Source organism: Melanostigma gelatinosum, assembly GCF_949748355.1.
Source record: "Melanostigma gelatinosum genome assembly, chromosome: 17".
NCBI lineage: Eukaryota > Metazoa > Chordata > Actinopteri > Perciformes > Zoarcidae > Melanostigma > Melanostigma gelatinosum.
In genome coordinates this window covers 11,487,169-11,514,307 of record NC_136650.1, presented here as the reverse complement: position 1 = coordinate 11,514,307, position 27,139 = coordinate 11,487,169, and the positions used below count along the sequence as shown (strand labels likewise).

The 27,139-nt window shown below is 43.8% G+C and overlaps 3 protein-coding genes across 4 annotated transcripts; 2 read left to right on the top strand and 1 right to left on the bottom strand.

Moving 5' to 3' along the window:
- The first annotated feature begins 203 nt into the window (after positions 1-203).
- Positions 204-8,463, top strand: spag1a (sperm associated antigen 1a). 2 transcript variants are annotated; one of them, XM_079288584.1, is made up of 8 exons: positions 204-618; positions 2,008-2,107; positions 2,717-2,869; positions 3,450-3,607; positions 5,496-5,535; positions 5,796-5,922; positions 6,052-6,189; positions 6,657-8,463. In XM_079288584.1, the coding sequence occupies exons 1-8, from the start codon at positions 261-263 to the stop codon at positions 6,660-6,662; spliced, it is 1,080 nt and encodes a 359-aa protein (XP_079144710.1). In that variant the 5' UTR covers positions 204-260; the 3' UTR covers positions 6,663-8,463. The 2 variants fall into 2 exon arrangements, with proteins under 2 accessions (XP_079144710.1, XP_079144709.1); XM_079288583.1 differs by lacking the exon at positions 5,496-5,535 and adding an exon at positions 5,354-5,495.
- Positions 8,464-8,681: 218 nt separating this feature from the next.
- Positions 8,682-23,743, bottom strand: LOC306791421 (E3 ubiquitin-protein ligase RNF19A-like). Its single transcript, XM_079288133.1, has 10 exons — positions 23,607-23,743; positions 17,170-18,025; positions 14,576-14,784; positions 14,277-14,421; positions 13,996-14,158; positions 13,775-13,889; positions 13,471-13,629; positions 12,178-12,391; positions 11,875-12,018; positions 8,682-11,612 (listed from the first exon to the last, which is right to left on the bottom strand). Exons 2-10 carry the CDS (start codon positions 17,802-17,804, stop codon positions 10,793-10,795), a joined length of 2,604 nt encoding a protein of 867 aa, XP_079144259.1. The 5' UTR covers positions 17,805-18,025; positions 23,607-23,743; the 3' UTR covers positions 8,682-10,792.
- Positions 23,744-25,119: 1,376 nt separating this feature from the next.
- Positions 25,120-26,119, top strand: LOC306791143 (tyrosine-protein phosphatase non-receptor type 2-like; the record flags this gene model as incomplete). Its single annotated transcript, XM_079287769.1, has 3 exons — positions 25,120-25,319; positions 25,773-25,863; positions 25,998-26,119. The coding sequence occupies exons 1-3, from the start codon at positions 25,272-25,274 to the stop codon at positions 26,117-26,119; spliced, it is 261 nt and encodes an 86-aa protein (XP_079143895.1). The 5' UTR covers positions 25,120-25,271.
- Positions 26,120-27,139: the final 1,020 nt, after the last annotated feature.

Here is a 27,139-nt window from a genome sequence, read left to right as displayed (position 1 = left end):
TTTTCCTCTAATTTGACACGCTCATTCGGGTTTTGGATGTGTCTGCCAGAGCCCTGTACTCTCATGTCTAATCTGACGCTGTCCCATCAGACCTGTCCTGCTGCAGCACTGCATCGCTGTGGCACTTCCCCCCTCCGTGACGTCACAAATAACATATCATCCAAGGGGGCGTGTCCTACAGAAATCCCCAGCAAAGGCTCAGACGTAGCTGCTGCTCTGCGAGAGGAAGAGTTTGAACACACTGCGGAGGGAGTGCGGCCATGGGTAACGCACAGGACAAGCCCCCGGCTAGCGGAGGAGGGGGAGGCCGATCGCATCAGGCCACAGCGGGAAACGGGACGAGAAACCGGGGCGGAAACACCGCGGAAAAGCCCCAGACGCCGAGAGCTCCAGGGAAGGGGGTGGCCAACGGCGCTCGGAGGGAAAACAGCCCTGCTGGTGGACAAGAGGAGCAGGGCAGCCCTGCAACAGACACTAGTTATCTGGACGCCCCCTCCGGAGCACTTCCTCCTCACCTGGCCCGGCTCAAGAACGCAGGGAACCACCTCTTCAAAAATGGCCAGTTTGGGGACGCCTTGGACAAGTACACACAGGCTATTGATGGGTGTGCTGAAGCAGGTGAGGAAGATATCAACGGTGTGCGTATTTTATTAGAGAATTCACGCCTCACGAGCAGCATTTGATCCGGAGGAGAAACACCTCTGTTGATTAGAGAAATGTAGGTCACATAATACATTTTACTCTCAGATGTTTCTCAGTAGAAACAATTCTGGGTTGTTAAACATGACATGCACAATATGCAGTACGACCAAAAAACTAAATTGAAATTGGCAGTGCCAATATAGTTGCATGTCGTGCAGGGCGTTTTTTTTCTTTATAAATCTATTTATTGTTTGGTCTGTAAATCGTCAGAAAATAGAATTTCCCACAGTGAATTTCTGGCATTTTTGTTAAGAAAAACAATACAAAGACTCGTGTGTAAAGAGTCATGCAGTGAACAACAATGTGTCTTCATACTGTACTATATTCATACCTGTTTTTAAAATCATCTTTAGCATAAAAACTGTTCCCCTGCTGTGCTTTTTGTTGACGAAAAGACTTCAAAAGCAACTTCTGATGGCAGCCAAGCCACTAATGTAGGAACATCAACACTTTGGTAGCACAGAGTGAGACAGAAAGTCTCTTGTAGCATCTGTGTACCAGCCCTCGTAAGGGTATCGGATACAAGTTGAGTGTCTTTTGGCTCCACAATCCACAGTATCCCATGTCAATTTTGAAACCATTATGCTTGGCATCGCTGCTCAATTTCTTATCCAAGTCAGCCTGCATGTGCTCATAATCATACGTTATGATTCTCGTAGAGGGACAATTATTTTTGGGATCACCTGTGTGGATCAGTGATCACAAGTTCTTCGTCTAACATCAACAAAAACTACAGCTGAGACTCGAGGCGTCGCTGGTGATTTGTGAATGCAGTGTTGGCACAAGACGACACCGCTGACCGTAGATAGAAGTCATGTGCGGGTGCACATGGGGGGCTTTTATGTGAGATTGAATGTCATGCTGCACCTTTAAGAGCACTCGGCCAACTTTTACTCTTGTGGCTTTTTTCTGCTACGCTCACTGCAAGACACAGGACAAGAGTCGACTAAACAGAGAGACTCTCAAAGTAAAGCACTGGAAACTGTGGGATTTAGCCTCTTTATGATACTGTAAGAAAAAACCCAAAACACTAATGTTGAGGAGTATCAGCACTGTAGTCATCATCGTTGGGCACTCGAGCAGCACGTGATAACTGATGCTGCGCTGTCAGTTGTGAAACTGCAGCGGAGGCCCAGAGGAAAAAGGACATTACAGAAAATGACTACAGCAAAAGTGAAAAAGAGCTGTTCTTCATATGAAGTACTAGTCTGTCTGTATACACCGATGTGTTCTACTGAAATGAAAGATGACCGGATTGTTGTTTCACCATTCAGACAAGTGCGTTTGTATTTGTTCCCCCTGCAGGCATCGACAGTCCAGAAGACCTGTGTATTCTGTACTCCAACAGAGCAGCCTGTTTCCTGAAGAATGGAAGCAGCACCGAGTGCATACAGGACTGTAACAAGTACGCGACACGTGTCAGCTCTGTGCTTGTGTGTGTTTCTGTCGGATGTAAAAGAGAACTCCACCGATCTATTATTGCTCTCCTGTAACCTCACTTTGTCCGGTTCATGATTGACAGTTCGAAAAAAAAATATGAACCCACTGATTACCCACAATTCAACGGGACTGGCGACTGCTGGGAGGGAATCCCAGAAGGCTTTATGTGCAGTCACACGTCCCTGCACTTGCAAACCTTGATGTGTAAAATCGGTGCAGTTCCCCTTTAAGATAGCGTTTGCTGTTATTGCATTTGCCTTTGTCTCACAATGAAAGATATCAGCTTTAGTAGTTAAATGAAATTACCTTTTTAATATTTCAGCCTGTATTAGGTAAGTAGAGTAGTTGAAATAAGACTAAACACAAGTCAACATCTTGTTTTGCTACTTTTGGTGACAAATTCTTCCCGTTTTATTTTATTCAGTTTTATTCGTTAGGACGCTGCAGGAATCCCTCTGTCTAAAGCAAAGACTCGCATGTTTATGAATGGAGAGCTGCAGATCAGACCGTCTACACCAGTGAGCAGGTGTAGACGGTCTGATCCTCTGTCCCTGCATCTCTCTGATCCTCTTAGGGCTTTGGAGCTGCAGCCGTACTCGTTGAAGCCCCTGTTACGCAGAGGCATGGCCCATGAGTCACTGGAGCGCTACAAAAAGGCCTACGTGGATTATAAGACTGTCCTGCAGATAGACACCAGCGTGCAGGCGGCTCACGACAGCGTCCACAGGTCAGCTGGAAACAGTTCAACATTATAAACGGTGGCTTCTGGAACTTGTCAAGTTGTGTTTTTTTCTGTTCTGTATGCATTTGTTCCATCCTGACACATATTCTTCTTATAATATTTTGGTTAACACATCAGACACCATTCTTTTTATGGTTTCATGTATGAATAAATAGTCCATTATGCATTTCATAAGAGTTGAAGAGCCTATTAATCTTGTGCCATCAAGGCTTGAAAGTTTACACATCTTCATTCGGCCAAACGGCTCATTTCACAGACAAGGAGATTTTCCTAATTCTGTACCACTTGCTACCTGTATACAGTATGTCATCTTTACAGTGTGCTGATTTTGCAGTTAGTGTACAAGAAATGAACATATTTGGCTGTCTATTTTTATTCAAATTCTTCTAGTCAGATGTTCTTCAGTTGTGTTCTTTGTAGTTGTTTCACCACCGTCCACATTAACTTGACTTTATTCGTCACGTTTCCCGTCTGAATGCACTACAGGCTCGATACACGTCGTGGTTGCGGCATTAATCTGGCTAATTACACTGCATGTTGTAACTCTCTGTGCGTCCTCTGCCAGGATCACCAAGATGCTTATCGAGCAGGACGGTCCCGAGTGGAGAGAGAACCTTCCGGAGATTCCCGCCGTCCCTCTCTCCGTCCAGCTGCAGCACAGAGACAAACCGATCAGCGCGGAAGTAGCACAAGCCCGAGCCGCCCGGGCTGCTCAGGACGAAGGTCAGTGACGTCACTTCCTCTCAGCTTAGTGAGGAGTTGCACATTTATAATACAGACGTGTGCTAAGTGGATTTACAACCGTCTAGTCGTCCCCTCAAGCAGTCGCAAGCGCATGCGCTCGCACTCTCACAAGCATAGAGTGCGAGAACATGTGCTTCCTGATCCAACAGAGTTTATAGCATTACAGCTATCACGATGTATAACTGTGATTTACTTGCCGTCGAAAGCTTTTGTTCTGACATGAAAGGAATCTGCCACCTTTTGGTTTTTTTCCTACTGCTTGGACAAAATAGTTTGTCTCCTCAGATAGATGCATTGTGAATTGTGGGTGGAGAATTTTAAAATAAAACCCCTTAAATTATGGAATGATAAGGCAGCATCAGAAGTCGGTCAGTGAAAATCGGTGCGTAAATGCCGATGAGCAGTGGTGAAGTCACTCCTGCTGTAAGATAGTGTGTGTGTGTGTGTGTGTGTGTGTGTGTGTGTGTGTGTGTGTGTGTGTGTCTGGGTGGATCATCAATAATGCAGAAAAGCGAAGGCGATCCACACAGACTGTAGCACTGCTGTAATGGAACAATCCAGGGTCAGGTTTCCCGTAGGATGCTTCTGCTCACACAGACCAGAAGGCTCCATATATAGTTATATCATGTATTTAAATATATTTGGATACATGTTGTGTGGTATACCATTATAGAACGCACACACACACACACTAAAATATAGATAATAGCTTTATTTGTATGCTCTGCATAACATTTCCATACACAGGACTTTAATCTTACACAGATAAAGCACCTGACTTACACGCACACCCACGCACACGCACACACACACTTGATGAATACAACACATTCACAGAACAGAGCTAATCTCTGAATAGAACACTGCTGTTGCTGGGGAAACCGATGGGAGGTGGTTCAGCATGATGTCAGTGTTTAACACCTCCCCGTTTATTTGTTAAATCCTGTTTGGTCACAAAGGATGAAATACCATAAGATCCCATCTTCTTTCTGCCTCTCTGTCAGATGCTCTTTGATTTTCCACCTGCTCCAGTATATATTGTATACATCTATATATAATATAGTGCGTGTATTATGTTGGATGCTTAAAAAAAGAAGATAAATTAAAACTGAAAGAAAAATACAAGTGTTAGTGTGACATTAAACCATGTTTCTATCCGCTTCAGGGTCGATTGATCAAGAACACTGGTGTTTTGCTCATCAAGTTCAGCTACAGAGCAGTTTGGGGAATACAAAGTCTGACTGAAGACATACTGTCAAAGTAGTATTAGTTTTGACAGACTTGTCAGCCAGAGGGAAAAAAAACCTTGGGGACAAGTGTGTGGCAAGTGTGAATTTCAAGCCTTGATGAGTCAGTTTTCTTGTCTCACTTGATAAATAATTTAGAATTGGGTTCTTTGATAAAGGCCAGGTGTGTGTGTGTGTGTGTGTGTGTGTTTCCCCAAGTCTTCCTCAGCACAGTAGAGGGCTCAGTAAGCAGGAGTCGACTCATCCCCTCTGGTCCATTCACACTGCTGCTGACAGACTGATGGGTTTTATGGATCACTCTTGAAAAAGTTTGTGCCTGATGGGAAAAGCTTCTTGAAAGACAGCGTTCAATACAGTGTAACATATCTGTAACCTCATTGGGACTGAAGACAGAAAGAAAGTCTGGTTCTAAGGTTGTCTGTTTCTTTCCCCTGTGTCAGTGCTGCGTTGTTGCTAAATTGCACACTTCTGTCAACAGTGAGGAGAACAGACGCCTGCTTTACTTTATTAAAACGGGAAGGCAACGACCTGGTCAAGAAAGGCCACTTTCAGGAGGCTCTGAAGAAGTACAGCGAGTGTCTCGCATTAAAACCTGATGAATGTGCTCTCTACACAAACAGGTAGGCGTCAAACAACCCGAGAGCGATCAACTTCAGCAAGGTTTGTCCCTGAATTACACTGTGAAAGAAACGCCGTGTGCTTTAGTGTCACAGGTCGACACTACTTAAAGAAGCAGAGCTCAGGATGAAACGTAACGCTGATTCTAACCCTGGCTTATGACCTCCTTTAAGGACAGTATGACAGGAAAAACAGCAGAGGGCACCACATGATCGTCCATCTCCCCAATCCATAATAACGTCCATTACCTGTGGCAGTACCCTGAGTGCTTTCCCTGACCCCTGTACTCTATTATACTCCAGAGCCATTTGCCTCCTGAGACTGAATCGCTTTGAAGAGGCCAAACAGGACTGTGACTCTGCACTGCAGATGGAGCCGGGCAACAAGAAGGCCTTCTACAGACGAGCCCTGGCTTATAAGGGTCTACAGGTGCCCGTCTCTCCCACTTCGTCAACACACATTTATTTATTTGAAGCCGTTAGATTAGACAGGTGGTGGCTTTCATTTGTCGTTATTATTTTTCACCCACTCTCTCTCTCTCGATTTATTTTTTTCCAGGACTACCTGTCGGCCAGCAGCGACCTCCAGGAAGTGCTCCATCTGGACCCAAAGGTTCAGGAAGCAGAGCAAGAGCTTGAGGTGGTGACGAGCTTGCTGAGGCAGAGTCTGATGGACAGTACTTCACACACACCAAGGGTAAAAGATTGTTTATACGCACACACACACACACACACACACACACACACACACACACACACACACACACACACACAAACATCAAGAAGTGATTCTCGAGGGACAAAACCGAAAAGCGTTTGAAAGGAAATGTTTTGCAAAACACGTTTCTTAACAAACCCCTCAGTTAAAATATGTTTCGCAAATATGAATTTTCCAGATCACTATCAGGTTTTTTGTCAACATTGTCAGACTTAATATTGTGTTACTATGATTTAATTCACCTAAACTGTCTTTCTAACCTCATTTGCATGTAATGTCCAAGAGATAAAATATAACAGGTTTAAATAATAACTACTATAATTATTTTTCTTATTATTTTCTTGCACTGAAATTATAATTTAACATGTCCAGTTTTTAAAACCATAACATATAAGAAACATAAAAATGAAAACCTAAAAATACTGACTTTTGCTCATTTCCTCCAGGTTTGATGTTTGTGGAGGAATGAAACAGGTGTGCACGCGTACTGTTCTGTAGCAGTTATGGAGGAAAAGGACTCTTAAAGCCATCGGTTGCAGTAAGTACGACCTGTAAAAAAAAAATGAAATGACTGGCGTTGACTTCTGGGACGGGCTCCTTGGACGATCGGCTTTTCAGCTCTGCAATGTGTGCAAACCACTCCCGAGTACACAGCCTTACATAACGGGCAGCTTTATTTAAAAAGGCTAACATCAAGGTACTCATGACCTGCTTGCACTATAAATCCTTCACATTATGACGTAATGTACTGTACATACAGATCGATTGTAACGGCCTGCAGAGCGCTGTTTTGTGGGGAAGTGTAAGAGTGTATTATGTGTGCCTTATTGAGATTTCTACCACAGTCAGCCAAGATTCAACTTTGATTTGTTTTCACGATGTTGGGTTTGGTTCCATTATGTTTCAATGAGCTCACGACCCAAAGCACTGACACAAACGGATACAACTCAACTGTATTGTGTGTATAGAGATGAGGAACTCCCCAGAAAGATTTTAAAAAGTTGAAAAAGTCATCTGGTTTGAATCTTTTCAGCTATTCCTGCTCCATCTGTAACTGTTTACATGTTTCATCAGCTGCTACATTTTAAAAAAGATGAGCCAACACCTTACTACAAAACATACAGCTAAAGACCCCGAAGTGATGCGTTAAAACTATAATTTAAGATGGTAAAACAATGATTTATCACAGTTGAAATATCCCATGAGCTCAGTGCTTAAGTTGTTGTTGATGATACATTGTCACTTTATTGGTTTAAGAAATATCCAGCAACTGAAGGTAGCATTACTTAATCATGTACTGTAAGAATTGTAGGTCTCAGGTTCAATCTTGAATGAAAATAACATGACTGCATGCGTCTGTGTGTGAATAGGTGTACAGTATTTACGTTTGGAAAGTCTCATCAGAATAGTTTTAATAGCTTTTAACTCTGAACCCCCTGGATCTGCTCATAGAATCCCTCACAGCCTCCATTCAACAAAATGAATTAAACATAGGTGGTAGAGAAGTAACCTACAGGGTGATGGATGACAGTCGATAGCAGTTCAGCCTGATAAATTGATTGGTGTCTGGCTTCTCCATCAACTGGTTCAAGTCTCTTTACAAAAATATGTTTGGGCTGCTGCAGGTTGGAACCTACCCGGCAACAACATAACTCTCCCGTGAGATCGTTGCGTTTGTATCCAGACTGCAGGTCCACATTTGTGAAGCCCTACAGCCATGATCCACACACACGCACAGGTGTTTTCACTTTATTTGCTAATTAGAGCTCCCCTCAGGTCTGTGTGGACGTCGGCAGGCAGTGCTTGATTGATTCACTAGTTTGCATCAGCACACCTGTTTGGTAACGACTAAGACTTTTATCACTCCAGCAGACTTCAATAGCAGCAGAGGTCTAATTACCTGAAATAACTGAAAACACCTGTGTTGGTGTGCAGGACATTTTAAATATCTTTCTTTTAAATCTCCCATTCCTCTGCTTTGAAACGACCCAAAAGCAATGTAAATGTTTGTACAGCACAATGTGCCACAGCTTTCATTTCTTTCATACTTTGATGTATTCATTAATATGTCCAATCTTATTTTACCGGTTAACTTTTTTTCTTCTTTTTTTCTTTTTCTTGTATTGTCTAAAAGCCTAAAAATCTCAACTAAATGAAAACACCTGATATGAGGCTTGACGTGTTGCTTTGTGGAATGTAAGCGCATGTACTGTATGTAAATAGTTAAGATGCAAATGTAAATAATAAACTGCTACATGGATGCTTTAAAGTTGTTTCTGGGGCTTGATTGTAGGAAAACAAAAATACTGCAACAAAATTGCAGATTGCTGCTCACTTTGCATGTTATAATAAACTTAACCCACACCTGTTAAAGCCGAGCAGTTGTCATACAGTCGACAAGTTTACAAGGCAGCATGTAACTGAAGACACTACAGAAAATCATTTCCATGTCAAAATATACAGACGACAAGCTTGATTGTATTTTTTATTGTTTAAGGATATGCATTTACATGCACATAAAGCAAATCATTTGGGAATATATCATTTTTCAAATCGCTTCTTTCGCCCAAGTTAGAAAATAGACCTGTCACTAGTCTTCAAATAATAACATAAAACTCACAGGAATCATACAGGCATATTTAACAGAAGGGAATATCCTGCAGTTGGAGGCTTGTGAGGCGCTGAGCTCGGCTGGTTGACGTCCCAGCAAAGTAATCTGGTCAGGCTGGAAATTCACAACAGCTGCTGAACCAAACATCTGATACTGGAACTGCAGATTGCTTCTAATAAACGGGGGTTTATTGCCAACAGGAGCCGACTGACTTTGGCTGATTGAGGGAAATATTTTAAAAATATTCCTAAAAAACAACCCCAACAAATGTTTTGGTATTGAGATTTATAGTACTGCCCCAGAATCAGGTTTAATGTCGTGGCCTGAGAGCAGTCAAGCTAGTGTGACAGCTAATATAGTTCATTCTCATGACTTTTTAAATTATTATCTGAAGACATACAGAATGAGGAAATAAAAACACCATACAAATGATTTTTCCTCAAAAAGGCACTGTGGGTCCAAAAAAATAAAATAATTGTATTAATCATTTGCGAGGATTTAAGACAAAAAAAATCCACCTTAAAACACATTGTAGTTAAATACACACAAAGCTCTGAATCAAAAATTATATTTTGATTTGGATATTACTGAGGGAGAATCAAAAATGTAACCCTGTTATCATCATACATTCACTACTGAAAATTAAATCACTGATAGATGATGTATGTGCACCTTTATCTGTGAGAGTTTGTTTTTGCTATAGTTAGTAAGTTCATGTGTGCCGTTGACTGGACTTCTCTTGTGAATAGTTATTTAAAAGATTATTTTTCTTGTTGCAAATACGTCTGTTTGACTTTCCAGTTTTAGTGAATGATCACTAAAACAAGCCCAATAAAGATGTAAGAAATGCTACAGTTTCAAATTTAAAGATTGGGCTTTTTCTTGGTTCCGTTAACAAAGAATAACTTAAAATTCCCTTTCTTGAATATACCTTCTAAAAACTCCACAATGTACTAAGCATTGCAGTGATGGTTACATTTGCACAGGTGCAACCAAAAACACAAACTATTATTTTACCAGTGCAGACAGACGCTTGTGAAGATGGCAACTGTCTTAAATCCACTTCATTTAAAGAGGGCTACATTTGAAACTGTTGTCAACACAACTCCCCCCCGATCATACTAAAAACAGTTTGGACCCAACACAGGGCTTCAACATTTAAATCAACTTTCCCAAAATGGAAAATAAAAATGGGCAAAGACGAAAGCACGAAGAATCGTGAGTCACATTTTAAAACACAAGCAACAATACTGTTTTCTTTTCTTATAGATGATTATGGAAAAATATAATTTGCTACTGCACGGACTGGTCCCGCTCTCAGGCTCAACAACCCTTTAGCCGTGTTGTTTCTCATGCCGTTTTAAGAAGTCACAGAATGATGGCGGCACAGCGGTGGACCACAGTGAGGACGTATCCATCCCCGACTCATGCAAACCGGATTTCTGCAGATGTCCCGAGGGAGGTTCAGGCTTTATAACAGCAGCTCAACTTAGTATTGAAAAAAGAGTTTCCCACGTTTGACTTGCTCCTATTCCGCTTCGTCACTTTCTAACAAATCTGCCTCAAGCTTGTATTCAGAACACCAGTCAGGGGGTCAGACTATGCAGGTCAGCCCGATAACATACTTTACAACCTGTCAAATCCACCTGCTAAAGGCCTTGTTGCTCCAGTCGAACGTTTCAACAGCAGGCTGACACTTCTGCTTCACACTGGAGAACAAAACCCACTGATCTGCTCTCGACTTTACTGTGCTCCCGTTTGCTATGTTCACAAATCTCTCTCTCCCTTCTCTGTAACTGTATGGACTGAAACTCACACAATATTCCCGCCTGCACCCACAGCAGGTAACAATATGACTCGATTTAAACGTACAGCTTCAAACTCGACCACCAGCCTCCCAAGATGCACTGAATAGTGAAATTATGTGATAAGGCTAACTGACGCCCACGCCCAAAGAACAGGAGAGATTCTTCAGATGTCAGTTTGTATACAGCGGGTTCTTGTTGGGCTTGCAGGCTGCGCGGCAGAGTTTTTGGTCTCTTTTATTCTCTCGTCCTTCTCTGGCTCCGTGTCTGCGATGGCGTCTCCGATGGCGCCTCCGCTCTCCTCGCTGATGTGTAGCAACGTCCCGCTACTCTCCTCTTTCGGTGACGCGGGCGGAGATGAGGACAGCACGCGGTGGGTGAAGGCTGCGTGGCTACTCTGAGGTGGATAATGCTCCAGGCGGTCGTTCTCCACCTCGGGCATGGACGAGATGGCGATGTCATTGAAGGCGGCGGCGGCGGGATGATGGAGGTGGGGGTCCGTCGGGGCGGAGCAGGACGGATGAGCCGGTCTCGAGCTTTCAGGCTCCGAGCAGCTGAGCTCCGAGGAGAAGTGGCTACAGTGCGAGTCGGCCACTGAGGGCAGGCTGCCGCTCAGAGACGGCGAATCGAACTCGGAGGAGTTGGTGCTGCGCTGCTCCAGAAGCTGAGCGTCCACATCGCCTCGTGTCTCGCTCATCTTCGCGTCTCCTTTGCTGCTGCTGCTGGCTCTTTTCCAAAGCTTTCCACTCCTCTTCTTGCTTGCTGAAACGGGGGGTTCCCTTGACCAGGGGGACGAGGGGCAGCAGTGGTTGTCGAGCTGCGCGCAGCAGCAGGTGGAGGGGCATGAGCACGTGCCGCCGCTTGCACCTTTAAGGCCGGCAGCGCTGCTGCTACAGCTGGCCTCATCCAGGCTGCTGCTGACGCTGCAGTGCCTCACCTTCTCCTGTTTGGACTCCACGTCTGCCTGAACATCCAGACTATTGTCTCTGCAAAACAAGGTCACTCTTTTACAACAACCATCTTTGGCACATATGCACATTTATGGAGAATTAACTGTTTTTATGTGCTTCGAGCATCATCTTCGACGAAAGCATACAGTAGACACTGTTAAAAACACACACTGACTTTCCTTCTGCGACAAGGCTTCTGGCGTAAGGTATTACAAAAACTAGGACAGATATCCTTTTGTAAAATAGGTCAGAAATGTGCTGATGCAACAAGTAGGACGAGTACGCTCTGACTCCTCACCTTTCCAGAGGCATATAGGCGTTGAGGATGGATCCTGCCATGGCTTTTGTGCTCGCGTTGTCACTGATTGTCCCGAGACTGACGGTGGCCGACTCCCCGCTCAGACTGCAGCGCTCCTTCTGGACGTCAGCCTGCACTTCCATCCTGGAAATAACAATTGAAACTAAATATAAAATCGATCACATCGCAACCAATCGCTGCATGTTTGCTTCACCCAGTATGGGAGAACACAAAGGCAGATACCAAGCGAATATTATTATCTCAAAATAAACACCAACGAAGACGTTTCTCCAGGTCTGTTACCTGTTGTAGCAGCTGCCAGAGAGGCTGCCGGTGATGCTGGTCCCGGCGAGGGCCGTGGTGCTGGCGTTGTCGCTCATGTTGTCCCGCTGAGTGGAGCTCATGCCGCAGCGCTCCATGTGGCTACCACTGACACTCAGGCCCGTCAGGCCACCGACGCTCGCTCCATCTCCGAGGCTGGGATTGTTGAGCCGAGTCTCTGCCACGGAGGTCGTGTCTGAGGAGAAAGGTGGAGGAGAAGGAGAAGCTTTTAACTGACAAATAAGAGCCATAATGTGCAGCGAAGAAACCAGAAGAAGAAAGTCATCAATCGACTCCAGATAACAGCAAACAAAAGTGATGTTGAGGTGAGGGGCTAAAGTTCATTCTTCTGAAGTGACATCTATGACTTTACTGACTTTTATGCCTTTTAAATTCACCCAGGAACAACAGATTGATGAATTCTCAGGTGTGAAGAAGTGTCATCATGTCTCACACCTTACGTTGCAGCAAAAGGTGAAAGTCCCTGCTGTCATTTGGATTCATTATTATCATTCACAGTGTTGACTGAAGCTGTGAGAAACACGATCCCTCGCCCTAAACACCTCCCGGGAAAGCAAGAGAAGCTCCACCCCACACGGCCTCCGTCATTTCCCACCGTTGCACACCTAAAACACTCGTCCGCCGTTTTTGGCAATTCACGGGCTATGAATAACCCACATGTATGTGGGCTGCGTGTGCCGGCACACACAGCTGCCACAACTCTTTCTGTTGTGGCTGCTAAAAAGCTGCTGGTATTTTCCAAATATAAAAAGTAGCGAGACATAAATCAAGATGATTGTGGCAATAATAATAATAACGACTCATAATTCACTCTACAGTGACTGTATGACAGGAGAGAAAGTGTTTATCATTATGGAATGAAGTAATAAAGGTTGAACAAAAACATTTGATTGTCATTGACAAAAGAATAATCGAATCAGAAGTTTATTGATATTCCTGTTTGCAGTCTTTCAATCTGAAATGTTTTATGGTCTGTTGAACATTAAAAAGTGTCAAATGTTTTGCCGTCGTCTGATGTACATTGTTTAATGTGTGCTCATTGTTTCACATATTTTTATTGTGTGTATTCTATTGTTAAGTCTGTGTTTGCTGTTTTAACTGACTGAAAGACAAGTTTCCATTTGGAGACGATAGACTTCATTAAGTCTAAGTGTACTCCTGACTCTTACCATTCATTCTGAGTCCTCCTGGGAACACGTAGGAAATCAGTGGCCTTGTTTTTTTTGTTGTTGTTTTTTTTTCAGAGATGCTCACCTGTGGCCGCTGCCCCGCTGCCTATGTTGTCATTTTCGTCGTCAAACTCTATTCGCACCCCTTTGCCATTGCCAGCGGACACTCCACAGCCGCCGCTCCGGCACAGTGAGATTGGGACAACTCCGTAGACGTACGCCAGCATTATGGGAACACCGATACCTGAACAACACGACGTAAACACACACTTAAACAGACTTACTTAGACAGTTCCAAGCAGAGAAGACAAGAACAGCATGGGACAAATGTTTTAGGATGATTTCCAGACCAGATGATGCAGTCATGAGGGAAAAACCTTCTTTCTTACCAACGGTGACTGCTGCTACCACAGGCGACACGATCACAGACAGCGTCACACCACCTGCTATTACCAAGTTCCTCTTGTGTTTCGAGATGTCCTTGCCCTCGTAGCGATTATGGATCTGAGGAGGAAAATCATTGATTTACACACACGTGTATCACATCTCACATGGCAGATCGATGAAAACGTTGCGCCTCACTCCTCGGCAGTCTGCCGTCAGCTCCCACCTTCCTGCCCACGTAGACCGGGATGCCAATGATCATTGCAGGGATGGCGATGCCGGCTATGAGGGCGATGCCCACGGGCGCACCCACCAACGTGCCGAGCTGCCAGAGGATCTTCTTCTTTCTGCTCCAGGGCTTCTTCCCCCAGAATGTGCAGCCTGATGGACTGAGAGGATTGGAGGGAGAGGGAGAAAGAGAAAGAGAAAGAGAAGAGGAAATGGGTTGTCATGGCAAACGGAGCGAGTGAGAGATGAGCAGTTCTTTCTACCGTACACTCGTCTCACCTTAAATAGTGCAGGTCGGAGATCTCCTTCATACACAGCCAGCAGAACTCGCAGCCGCAGACAGCACAGGTCATGTGATTACAGCTTCCGTCATTCATCTTGATGATGTAGGCGGCACAGCGAGGGCACGGCTTGATGTCGTCACCTAGCGGGCCGTTGAAGGTTGAGGAGAAAGCAGGGGGATATTTTTAGCGCACATTGTGGCTGGAAAAGGTGACGACGGGTGTGCTGAAGGTACAGATGATTGCGAGAGTTCGAGTGCTGGGTGTTGTTGTTGTTGTTTGTTGTTGTGCGTTTACCTGCGGCTCCACTCTCTTGGCTGTAGCTGAGGGAGGAGGACCGGAAAGTCCTCAGCCGGAGGGTTTGGGCCCTTTGTTGCCGCGCGGTGTCACACGTCTGGTTGGGATGCCACAGCTGTTTGCAGTGGTAGCAGAACTCGGTCCCACAGCCCTCACGCCCGCAGGTGATCTTTGGGCAGCTGGCACAGCCAAACGCAATGACTGCGTAACTGAGAGAGAGAAGAAGAAGAAGAAAGAAAAATCAGCCAAAATGGTGGTTAGTGCTTGCTGATAGAAGAGCAGGGATGTAGTAGTTTAGCACAACACTAGGGGTCAGCAGGGATGAAATTACTCGTGCAGGAGTATAAAAGTAGAGTGGGTAAAACTAAGGAGCAATTTATAGTGTATATCAGTTCTGCATGTCTCCACAGTAACACTCGTCAATCATAAACAGTGGTCTATTCGAGAGCAACAGAAAAGCAAACGGCATGATTGAGGTAAAGTTTTGTTATAAACATATAAATCGAATGCAACGGGACACCATACAAACTGTTGCAGCAGACATTTACATCCCAACACCATTACTGCCTCAATAAATGGAAATAATTAAATGAATGTAGCAGTCGGCTCCCCTTGCTTTTCTGACTCACACACCTACTTGTGTTCCTCCGATGTGGATACAATGAGACATTAATAACCATGTTGTTGAAAGGAACACCTTAGATACAGGGGGAGAGGAGTACACACAGCACCTGGAAGTATATGCATGACTCACTCAGCTTTACTCTGAGGTTAATCACATACAACCCGACATCTTTATTTATAAATGTAATTATGTAGAGCAAGGCCTCCAGCGAGACAGAGCTGCGTCTCCAGTTCGGCACAGATTTCCTAAAAGCCGTTAAAGCTCAGAAATAATTGGCGCATGAGCTGATACGACATACACACCATGGCTGTAGGCTGATGTACACGGCTGTTTACTGACTCAAGTTTTTCCAGTTCTTTATGTTTTATAGACTAAATGATGAATAAGGAAAACATTTGGGATATTAATTGATAATGAATAACAATAAGTTGTAGTCCTACTTGAGAGACGACTTGACAAAAAGGTCTGAATCTGTTTCCCATGCAGAGATCTAATCTAGTTGACGGTAGAGCACGGAGACGAGGTTCATCGAGTCTTTCTCTTGAGTGATTATTGTTAAAACCTCGAACACTTTCACCCTCACGGGGTCTTTGTTTGAGGCAAAGTTAATAATAAAAAGATGAAAGTTGTAAATGAGAGTAAGGGAGGACTTTCTTCTGATTTTTTTGTGCAGAAATGAATGTAACTGACATCATGGCATCACCTTTTTTATTATTGTTCCCTAGAAACTGACACACTTTGCAGTCCAGCATCAGGCGTACTGTGTGTGGGCACCATGTACCTGCAGACCATTCTGTCTAGACAGTCTCCACTAACACCTCGGTGAGGCAAACACCACGGCAAATGGTGCAGTCTTAAAGTCGTAAAGTGGACGGCAGAACTCCCAAATGGACCTTTTGGTGTGTGCACTGTGGAGACAAGACTCTCTCTTTATGTCAAATACTCCTTCAGAGGATTACTTACATCTGACCCAATATCTTGCACCAGTAATTATACAACAATTACGGGCGACGGCATTTACCGGTGGAGAGTGTGACCGCTGAGACGGAGCTAAACTGATTCGATGACGAGAGCAAGAAGAGCTGAAACGAGCTCATGAAAGAGCCATTATTCTTACAGACAGGGTCAGCAGTGTGCAACAAAGAGAGAGAGGGAGAAGGAGGAGGAGGGAGAGAGAGAAAGAGGGAGCGAGAGAGACGAGTAAAGCTGTTAAATGCAGATGAACAGTAGAGATTCTGCTGCATACATGGAGGTTGTCATGGCCGGCAGGTGCAGTAAACAGCTAAAACACGGTGACCTAGTGAGCACAGCGAGCACAGCGACGTTAGCTTCAGTTCGGGCCCCTGACAGCAAACACACGAGACCCCGACCTGACCCTCAGCGTCACCAGCGCCTCCTCGTGAAAGACGGAAACCAGAACTACGATCTCCTCCTCAGAGAATCAATAGATTTGTGTATTGACGTAAAGCCCTTTGTTACTCCTTAGAGAGTGCTTTACAGTCAACAAAATACGAAGGAGCGGCAATGATTATCATTTTTAACAACAGGCCAATCACTCCCAGCTTTATCCATTATGTGGTGAGAAAAAAAATGCCAGGTACGCTCTGACAACAATAGGCATCATCATCATCATCATCACTTGCTGCTGCTCACGTCTGGGTTTCTTTGGCTGACAGAACAAACGGGTCTATTACTGCTACGAGTTATTTATAGCTCGTAGCATCAATGCAGAAGCTGGGTGAACTTGAAAAGGGCCAGTTTACAGCCTTGGAGGTTTTTGAACGCAGCTGCTTGCGATGTTATTTCAAGCGCACTTCAGGTAACCAAAATAGAAATGTTGCATAAATTGTAGCTTGTGTGGAAATAATCCCACATGCTTGATGTTTTAAGGGTAACTGGCTGTGTTGCCATTAATGTTAGGTGGACATCACTTAATCGCCGATATAATCTTTCACGCTCTCCTTCTTACCCACAGTCGGGGGCCGGGCACCAGCGGCAGTCGGGTTCGGCCACCAGCCACCTCCTCAGCATGAACTCCTCGTACTTCTCCATGACGGCTCGGTCGCCCAGGATCATCTGGATGTCGTGGGGGTTGAAGCGCTCCGAGCACTCGGGGCAGCAGATGTTGATGCGCGACTCGGAGATCTCGATGCGCAGGTACTGTCGCAGGCAGTCCGCGCAGGAGCGGTGGTGACAGGTCATGATGTCCGGGAAGAGCTCGTGCGCGTGGCGCAGGAGGCACAGCGGGCACTCCAGCAGCTCCGACGAAGAAGAAGAACCCGGCACCGACACCGCCGAAGTCGATGCGACGGCCGGAGCGCAGGGGGCAGAGGTTTTATCGTGGACCGCCTCCGACTGGACGCTTTCGGTGCCGACAACAACGCCGACGACGCTGTCTACGGCGGCTCCGGCCTGCAGAGGCCTGGACTTGCGCTTGGGGTCGCGGTCGGGCCGACGCCGGCGGCTGAAGAGTGAGTGGAGGGACAGGCGGCGCTTTTTGGGGGTCTTTCTAACCGACGGGAGGCTGATGGAGGAGGCGGTGGAGGAGTGGAGGTCTCGCTCGGAGCCTGTGCTGCCATGATGCTGCTGGGGCAGGCTGCTCATCACGCCAGAAGGGGTGGTACGACCAGATATCACCACATCAGGGGGGGGTGTGAGGGACTGGGAGAGGGGGGGAAATGTAGAGAGGGACTTGGGGTTTTAAAGGACAGGATGGTCGGGGGAGGGGGCCGTGCTGCTGTTAGCTAGGACATAGTGGCCGGAAGCTGGTCTGGAGGTCTGTAGCGGTCCGTCCATGGTTTAACTCACAGTGACGATACACCAACCTGACGGAGACAGAAAGAAATGGAAAATCAGGGACAGCGCCAAAGCTGACTGCTTTAACTTTTAATGTTCTGCAGCATTCAGGATGCATAACAAGAAGTGGAAATACAAAACGGCATAAAAAACAACAACAATCTGACAAAATGTAAGACACGACAGCTCTCATTGAAGAGTTTTCTGGCCGGCTTCAGGCAACTGTCAGGCGCATCTTCTGTTTGCGCGATTGCTCACATAAAACATCTGCAGGCTTTCCCTGGAGAGCGCGTGTTAGTCATATGTAGGCGAAACAAGACAAAAACCTGTGTGTTTTTTTCCCCCATCATGCATCTCAGATGTGGCCACAGCTGTGTCAGTGTGCCTAGAGCAGCCACAGCTCGTCTCAAGTGCTCTTGTTTTGACGCAATATGAACAACTAAAAGCATCACTCATCATCTTGGAGAGCAAGTAGTTTATAGAGGACGTGAAGGAGTTGTAGTAGTGACTTTCAAGTAATGAGAAGCACATTTCATTCTGAAATACACGAACAGTTTGTGTGGGTGTGGTGCTATGTAACCCTCCATAGAGTTGACAGATCCAGCTGATGAATTTACATGTTTTGGATAAACATCTCTGCCTTGGACTCCTTCCTAAAGGGACCAAGTACTGGAGGAAGCAGAATAAAATGAGAGCTAATGTTTCACTATTTGCATTTCTGTGCTGCACCTTTTATCAACACGAACACCTCAGTGGTAATAAAAACATCTGGATCAATAAGTGGCCAGTAGGGAAATAATAGATTTGAATGCTTAGATTTTTCAGTCCGAAATCAACTTTAAAATCAGCTTAAGTCAAGAAACAGATTTTTTGGTATTCGTGTCTCACGTCCCATTTGTAAAAACAACAAAACAGAGCGCTGCAGAGAAAACGACCGACATCAGCAAGAGGTGCTGCAGCTGAGGGCTAGAGATGTTATTCAAAAAATACTCTCATCTCCCAAGTGTTTGTAGTTTTACCACGAGAGACACAATTTAATATGTTGGTTTATTCGTTCAACACGTTGCCGCTGTTCAAACACATTTTGTGCCCTGGTTTAGACATCGGTTCGATCTTTATTTTAACTTCTCACTAGGTTTAAGTCAGAGGACTTTAAACTTTCACAGGATTTTCTGGTGACAACTCGGAGTCGGCACTTGACAAACCTACAAATATGAGATGAATACAATATTCAATCCACTGCGAGACTTTGCTTCCAAGCAGAACACCAAATGGACCAACGTGAAGGAACAGAAGGATTTCCGTCCTCTTCTGAATGCTCTAAACTTGTGTTTGTCATTAGAGACTCATTTCAGGAAAATTCCAGAGGGAGCCAAGAGGTGACTAATTAACAAGCCGGCCGCAAGTCTCGATTGGGACAGAAATCCTGCAGAGCACAGACTCTCACAACCTAGAAACCTTCTTCTGACTGGCTGCGGTTTATCTCCCCTCGCAACGATTAAGTTTTACGACAGCTACTTTAGTGTTTGAGCGGCACGGCTGTAAGCCTGCACGTGCTCAGACTCTCCTTCGTCCTCCACATCAACCAAATATCATAAGTTGAGATAATTCTGCATCAACAGCCAGTACTGACATGCATTACACAAACAAACACAAAGGATTTGGCCCTTTTTTATCGTCTCATCTTACTTTGGAAATTCATATTAAATTGACAATCGTGACGACTTTATCATAACTCACCGATGCCAAACCGGCAATCAATGAACCAACAAGTTCTTTCCACTTAGTGTTCACATTCAGTCTACTCCACACACACCTTGATCATAACACAATCATAAAAGAGATATAAAATATGGGCAGTGTAAACATCAAGTCCTTTTAGCTCGCTAGAGGGTCACATTCAGAGCATCAACACTGTGATATGAAGAGATAACAGAGCTGTTAGGGCCTGGAAACAACACTTCAAGTAGTAGAGCTGCTCTTGATTCAGAAAAACAAAAACTGTAGAATATCAGGTGGGACCAGCTCACCAGACGACTAGAATTTACTAAGCAGCCACGTTTATCTGATAACAACGTAGAAGTAACTTTAAAGCATTAGTTACCAAATGTTTAACTGTGAGTCATTAAAGACATTAACACGGCAGCCATGCTGAAAAGAATAAAGTGTTTTAATTGCTAGATCTGATCATTTAAGAGTCACAATTAAAACCCAAAGCCTGCGTATGACATCTGTAATTAAAGCTACACGGAACACCGGTGGGTAAAGCGACACGAGGTGATGTGAGACGACACATCAGACACTTTGTCGGTGCGACTTCCTTGAGGCGTGTCACGAAGTGGATATCCCTCGGAAAAATAAGGGCACAAAATGATGCCACCCACTCCGAAGACATAAAACTGAATTTGGAGACATGGGGACACTAGTGTAGCCTGTAAAACACTTTTGTGAACTTTGTCTTGGACCAATAACTTTTAGCTTTTCTAATGATTAGGTTAGTGAGCAGATATCTTAACCTAAGTCCCGACACAATAATTCCACATCATAACAAAGCCCGATGATGCATCGGGTCAACTAGCCAAGTCATGTGAGCAAGAGGAAAACTTTAACGAGACAGAGAAGCAATTTCAAGCCAACCCCGCAACTCAATGTGAAATTACACTCCCATGGCGTAATTAAACTGGAAAAGCCTGCCGCTGCACTGTACACAGAGTGAGCGGGACTTTCCGTGCGACTGCGGTCGTGCATGTGTTCAAGTCCTGTGGCTCAAGGCCAATCACATGCTACCACGGCTCTCTCTCTCTCTCACTCACACACACACACACACACACACACACACACACACACACACACACACACACACACACACACACACACACACACACACACACACACACACACACACACACACACACACACACACACACACACACACACACACACACACACAGTGTCCCAGTTCCTGAGACAAGCTCGGGGGGGGGGGGGGAGAAGCCTGCTGCGGGAGAAGCAATGGTTTCCGCCTTCCATCAGCTCTTCAAAAGAAATCACTGAGTTTGATGCTACAGCGTCACATCCACTGTAGTATGATCTACATTTGCAGTTTCCTCCTGGAGAGATGGGTCATTGTAAGGTGACTGAATCACACTATAATTTGTTTAAAAATTTGTAATTTGGGTCCCGCAGTGGTAATGGTTTTAACAAGTATGGCCCTCCAGACCACGAAGCAATAACATTGGCTCTGGCATCGCAGTAAACAAAACCAATCCAGGTTTCCATCGGCTGTAATTTTGCAGAGACAATTAGGTACACCAGCAGCCTGCAATGTTTTATGATACAGGTCGGTATCACTCACCGTCTTGTATTTTTGAACACTAGTATTTATGCTGTAGGCGGAATACGACCCTCTCACAAAGAGTATTATTAACATCAACAATGTTCCACAGCACGTCTTCTACTTCCAAAAGTAAACACGAGAGCGACAAGAAAACAAAGCAACAGCAAAGTCCCAACTGCGGATGAGATTCTGGAACTATTCAACACCAAATACGTAGCCCAGTGCTGGAGAGAAAATATATCCTTGAACCATTAAGTGGTTTTCAAAAATATCAGCACACACACACACACAAGCGAGATGTGTCGTCTCCCAGAGTCTAATCCAAATGCTAATGGCGCATTAAATTCGATTTTGGGTCTTTACAAATCCACGTCTCCTATTTTTGACAAAGCTGTAGTTGAGCCACCTCCAGTTTATCACATTGCCGACGATGCCGCAATTTCCGGAGGTGCACATCGTTTGGTTTTAGGTCAAGTGGAGTGTATTTAGAAGGACTCCCTGCAGTGTTTCTCAATGCTGCAATCCAAATCTAGGGATAGATGATGTAAACTTCCTGGGATTTTGTGGGTTCGGTGTGGCCGGTGCCCGCCTTCACAGACGTCCCACGTACAACGATCGGCTTCCATCGCTGGAAACGAGAGGCTCAAAGTGTTCCTCTGCAAAGTGTTCGTCACGTACGCTAATTTCCGGTGACATTCCAGCTGGAGGACAGACTTCCTGATCGTGACAATGCATTCAGTTATTGCGGTTTGGGACAAAGTAAGAGCCCAGAGACTGGATGACAAACTCAGTGAAAGCTACTCTTTAGTATTTGTTTACAGAGGAAATATTTCAGCCATCCGTCTGAAGCAAATTAATACTGGGAAAAGTTATTGTTATGTTGCAAACCATTAATCCGCTGTGGGTCAACTTTCGGAATAAACCAGTGTAGCTTAATGAACCTCTATTTAGCCTATTATCTGCCAGCCAAAGTATAACAATAATATCTGATGTTCAACAGAGAGTGAGCGCCTCCAAGGCTACTTCCAGCACTATTTACAAAACAGTGTGATGTAGCCAACAGGGTAAAGTACTTTTCCACTGCATCTGGTTCACTGCGAGGAGCCCATGAACCTAAAGACGCAGCTTGAAGATGCAATGATTAGGAGGCAAAATCCAGTACAAAATTTTTTTTGTTTATTTTGCCATTTCTCCATTCAGCACCATGGAGACAAATGAAGCTGGCTTGTGTTTGGCCCAGCTACAGAAGGGTGGGGGTGGGGGGGGGGACCATTTGTCTGCTGAATAGAGAGACATCTATGCAGCCCAGTGGGGTTCTGACAAGGAGGAGAGTCACATCACGGATGTATTATAAGAGTCTAAACTTTGCTGCACATTCATTTCAATGACAGCTTTTTTCCTGAGCAAAGGGTTTCTTGCACTTCCTGCTTCCAGGACCGCAGTAGCAATCAGTAATGTAACACATTAGTGTGTGTCAATAAATATATCATTATATTATCAAATACTGCATACAGTTAGTTACATTGCAGATCTAACAGACGAACATCCTGGAATAAGCAGAGGACTAAAACGGGGTCTAAAAAACGAAATGTTTTCAGACATTTATTATCTACAGACATACTCTGATATCAAATGATACACTACAATTGAGTCGATTATAGGAGCTTAAATCATATGAAACAATTTGTTAAAAACCCTAAATCTGACATTGTGAAGCATGTCTATAACACAGTCAGCTGTCTCTGCAAATAAATACAGGATAATGTAATTTTGCATAAAAAAAAACAAGTACATTTACTAGGAATGCTCTGTTTGACAAAAACAATAGTGGCAACGTTAAAATAACCCACAAGAAACGAAAAAAGACCAGATATCAGTCATCTGAAGCTCGGCACAGGAAGGACCTCATTCTGTTTACACTTTGCACCAGGCTAACGTTAGCATGCTAGCTAACGACGTCTAGTAGGAAAGATACTGCCTAACTTTAATCTGCCCAGAGAGTTTATGACTAAAGCTGAGCGGTGATGTTTGCTAACTCAACGGACAGCTGACCATATGGTTTATATAAGGAAGCAAGCTGAACGACCACACAACTTAATCTGGTGCCAACTGAAGGCTTTGTGCCCCCCTAGAGTGTATAACGGGGAGTATATACACAAGCTAACAGAGCTACTAACTGCTAACGGTTAGCTGCTCGTCAGCCTCGCAGAGGAGGAAGTTGTGATCTGTGTAATCTTTACCATATTATAAAGATTATTCCCACACACACTTACCGTTACGTTTACACCGGATCTCCTTTTTAATTCACAACAGACGTGAACGCTGGTGTCTCCATCTCCCAGTAAAGCCGCACATTTGTTGCAGAAAACTTCGCCGGACAGCCTAGATACATTCCCCAAATGGTATTGTTGTCAAGCCAGTGGGCTACAGACAACATCGGTACTTCCGGTCAGAGGTGACCACTTTTCACAATAAAATGAATCGATCCGTTTCCAACAGATAGGTTGCCAAAAGCGGAATAAGTACTCACATTCTTTACCAACACAAATAGAAAATACTCCATTACTAGTAGAAGTAATTTGAAAGTGTTCTTAAAGGTGCTGCATACTGAATCCAATATACATTGCCTCCACACAGCTCTCAACATGGAGCCGGGGGTCAGTATTTAAAGGCCCTTTCAGAAAGAAAGCCACAGCACTTTGTGCTCTGAAACCCATTATTTCTAATGGCTTGTGCTGCGCTTTCATTCTCTGCTCAGGTAGCCATTCCTCCACTACATTTACATGGCACATAGTTGTTTGCTGCTTTATTAATGGCAACTGAAACGTGGTGGATTATCAGTATAAAATAGCATACATTTCCCTAAAATGACATGATGTTTGTGCTCTAATTGGTGAACCACATTGTTCAATCTGAACAACTTTTCCTGATAGCAGCTGTTGACTTGACACTTTGCCAGAGAAGCTCAGATAGATGTTGAACAGCATTTTTTACACACCAGACCAATAGGTGACAGCAGCAAATATGCTAGTTGCCCTCCAGCAGTTGAAGTCAAATAGATAAAGGTACAAACCTGGTACCAATGTGTTTCTATTCAATTATTGGAGATAATTGTGCCTTAATAGGTTTCTGTGTTTTATTGTATTGTTTAGCTTCATTATTCTGAAGATATAAAATGAACTGTTAGCATATTTTTTTTCCACTCTTGTTTCACAGTGTGCTTTCTGCTGACATGTCAAAAGAAAATAATCTTAATATGACTGCGCTTCATTTTCTGTTATTATCTAAATTATTTTTTCGTGATATTAGTTACATATACCAGTTCCAGCCAGTGTTTATCTAGCAGTGGAAATACTGCTATCCTGTGGCCACTAAAGAGTAGTTTTGTTGTACTTCCATCAATTATGATCCTGCCATCTCGTAGAGACATTATACTACATGTGCACGCACACAACTATAGCTCTAACAGTTAAACAACATAGCTATCAAATGTATTAATACACAATAACTTTCTCCCAAAAAAATACGTTTATAAACACGTATTTTTGTAATATAACAAAAATAATCTCCAGATTTATGTGGTGAAATTATAATATTTTGTATTCCTCACAGAGGTGCTTTAGACAGTTGGTGATGGTTGTTTGACATCTCGTGCTCAGTGAATATCTTTGCTGTGTTTGTTTTTTGACAGCTACCGGAGGACCTCTTTTTGGCGCATGCGCACACGTCGCTCCTTCAGATGTCAACTGCACCAGCGAGATAACGGACAAACACCACAGCGTTTAGACAAACACCAGCGAGAGCTCGTTAGCTTAGGGAAGTTATTAATCCTTTCGACAAAAAAAGCTCCTCCAGCCTGTACAAAGTAATGAGGTAGATAGTCGGACAGCTAAGTACACGTACCTTGATTACAACAGACTGGCACTGCCACGGTGAAAATGGACCAGGACATAGATTCAGAGGGCCGGTTTCAAAAACTCTACCTAGTAAGTCTGTTAGCATAGCTAGCGCGAAGCTAACACAGATAGTACCTCAAGCGCGCATTGATCTAGCAAGCTAACAGGCTAGCTCATCAACTATCCGATATCTGACCTGTCATTTACAGTTTCCTTCATCTCTTAGTTTTCTGCCGGTTGTATTTATTTTCAGCGTGTCTGCAACAACTAATTAAATACGGTAACGTGAATGTTCCCGTTAGTTTAGTCGGTGTTATTGTGCATGTGGTTGTTGCTCACTGTGATCAGCTAACAGCTACATAATATAGATACTTCATACTCTACTCTATTAGTAGAATCGTATTGGGTCAGTGCTGAAAGAAACTATGTATCGTTTGTCTGTGATTGGACATCAGCTAGGTTGTTACTGGGTTCCTGCTTGCTCATATCTAACGCGAGTTTAATGCTATTCTTGCCTATAAACAATCTCACTGTTGTCTCCAGGAAATAAGGAATCAGTCCCACGAGTGCTCCTACAAAGTGGCAAAGTGTCCAGAGAATCGCAACCGAAACAGATACAGAGATGTCAGTCCATGTAGGTACACTTTTTATGGAAACTTGTTCACAGTGTGATGTGTTTCTGCTAAACCTCCTTTAACAGTGTTTGGTCAATTTACAGCCAATCTTATAATAATGAATGCATCATTTTCCTCTCATTGCTGCCTGCAGTCGATCACAGCCGGGTGAAGCTGGAGGGCACGGACAACGACTACATCAATGCAAGTCTGGTGGTCATGGAGGAAGCCCAGAGAAGTTACATATTGACTCAGGTAAGTCCCAGGCTTTTATAATACATATATATTTATTATATAGCATTTATAACCATAACACCAATGTACGTCTTCAGATTGTTTGGTTTCGTCCAACCAAACAGTCCAAGATACAAATGAATGATCATTTAACTGATCATTCAGGCACTGAAAAAGTTCACCACTAAACTTAACAAAAGCTACATGAAAGTGTATATCTTATTATTTAAGTACTGTAATATAACGTGTTAACGGCACAGCGTTAATTGATAAATTCTTGCCATTACTTTGGTGTAAACAGTTCAGTTGGAAGTCGATAAGGCTCGTTAAGTGTTCTCAAAAAACTTGTGCCAGATGAGTAAATAAGTGTAATAATAATACATTTTATTTGTACAGCGCTTTAAAAGGTACTAGATTGGCTGAGCAGGCCGGTTTTTGTTCTCCAGACAGCATTGTGAAGTATTATGTGTGTACATGTCATGTCACTGAGCCTGATGGATGATAAGAAGTGCTTTTATTTACCGAAATCATCTAGTGATGTGTAAAGCTACTGCATCGCTGTGAACTGGAGGAGTGTGTGTGTGGTTCTGAGACACATTGTGTGTGTTTCTGTAGCTACAAAGTAAAGTAAGTCTGGTGAGAGTGCTCTCTCTGATGCTATAATTACTTAGTAGTAGAAGCAGCCTATTGAATAATGATCTTTCTTAACTTTAGTATTCATCAACAATGGTTATTTATTATGTTTGTATACATACAAGCACATAAATTCATGATATTGTGATTTATTTATCTAATAGAAATATTTATGTAATAATTAGGTACAAAATACTGTGTGACCTCAGTATTTTGTACCTAATTATTTGCTACATTCATCTATATATAGTCATATACACTTTGCAACCTTTGAGAAAATGGAGAACGAAAATTATAATATCACCATCATGGTCTATTTTGTATCCTTTTCTGCATAAACTAAAAAACAATATTACCAAAACTAAGCAAGGTGATACATAATTGATTTATAGTTTTTTTTACACCCTTGCCTAACATACACTGTTAGTG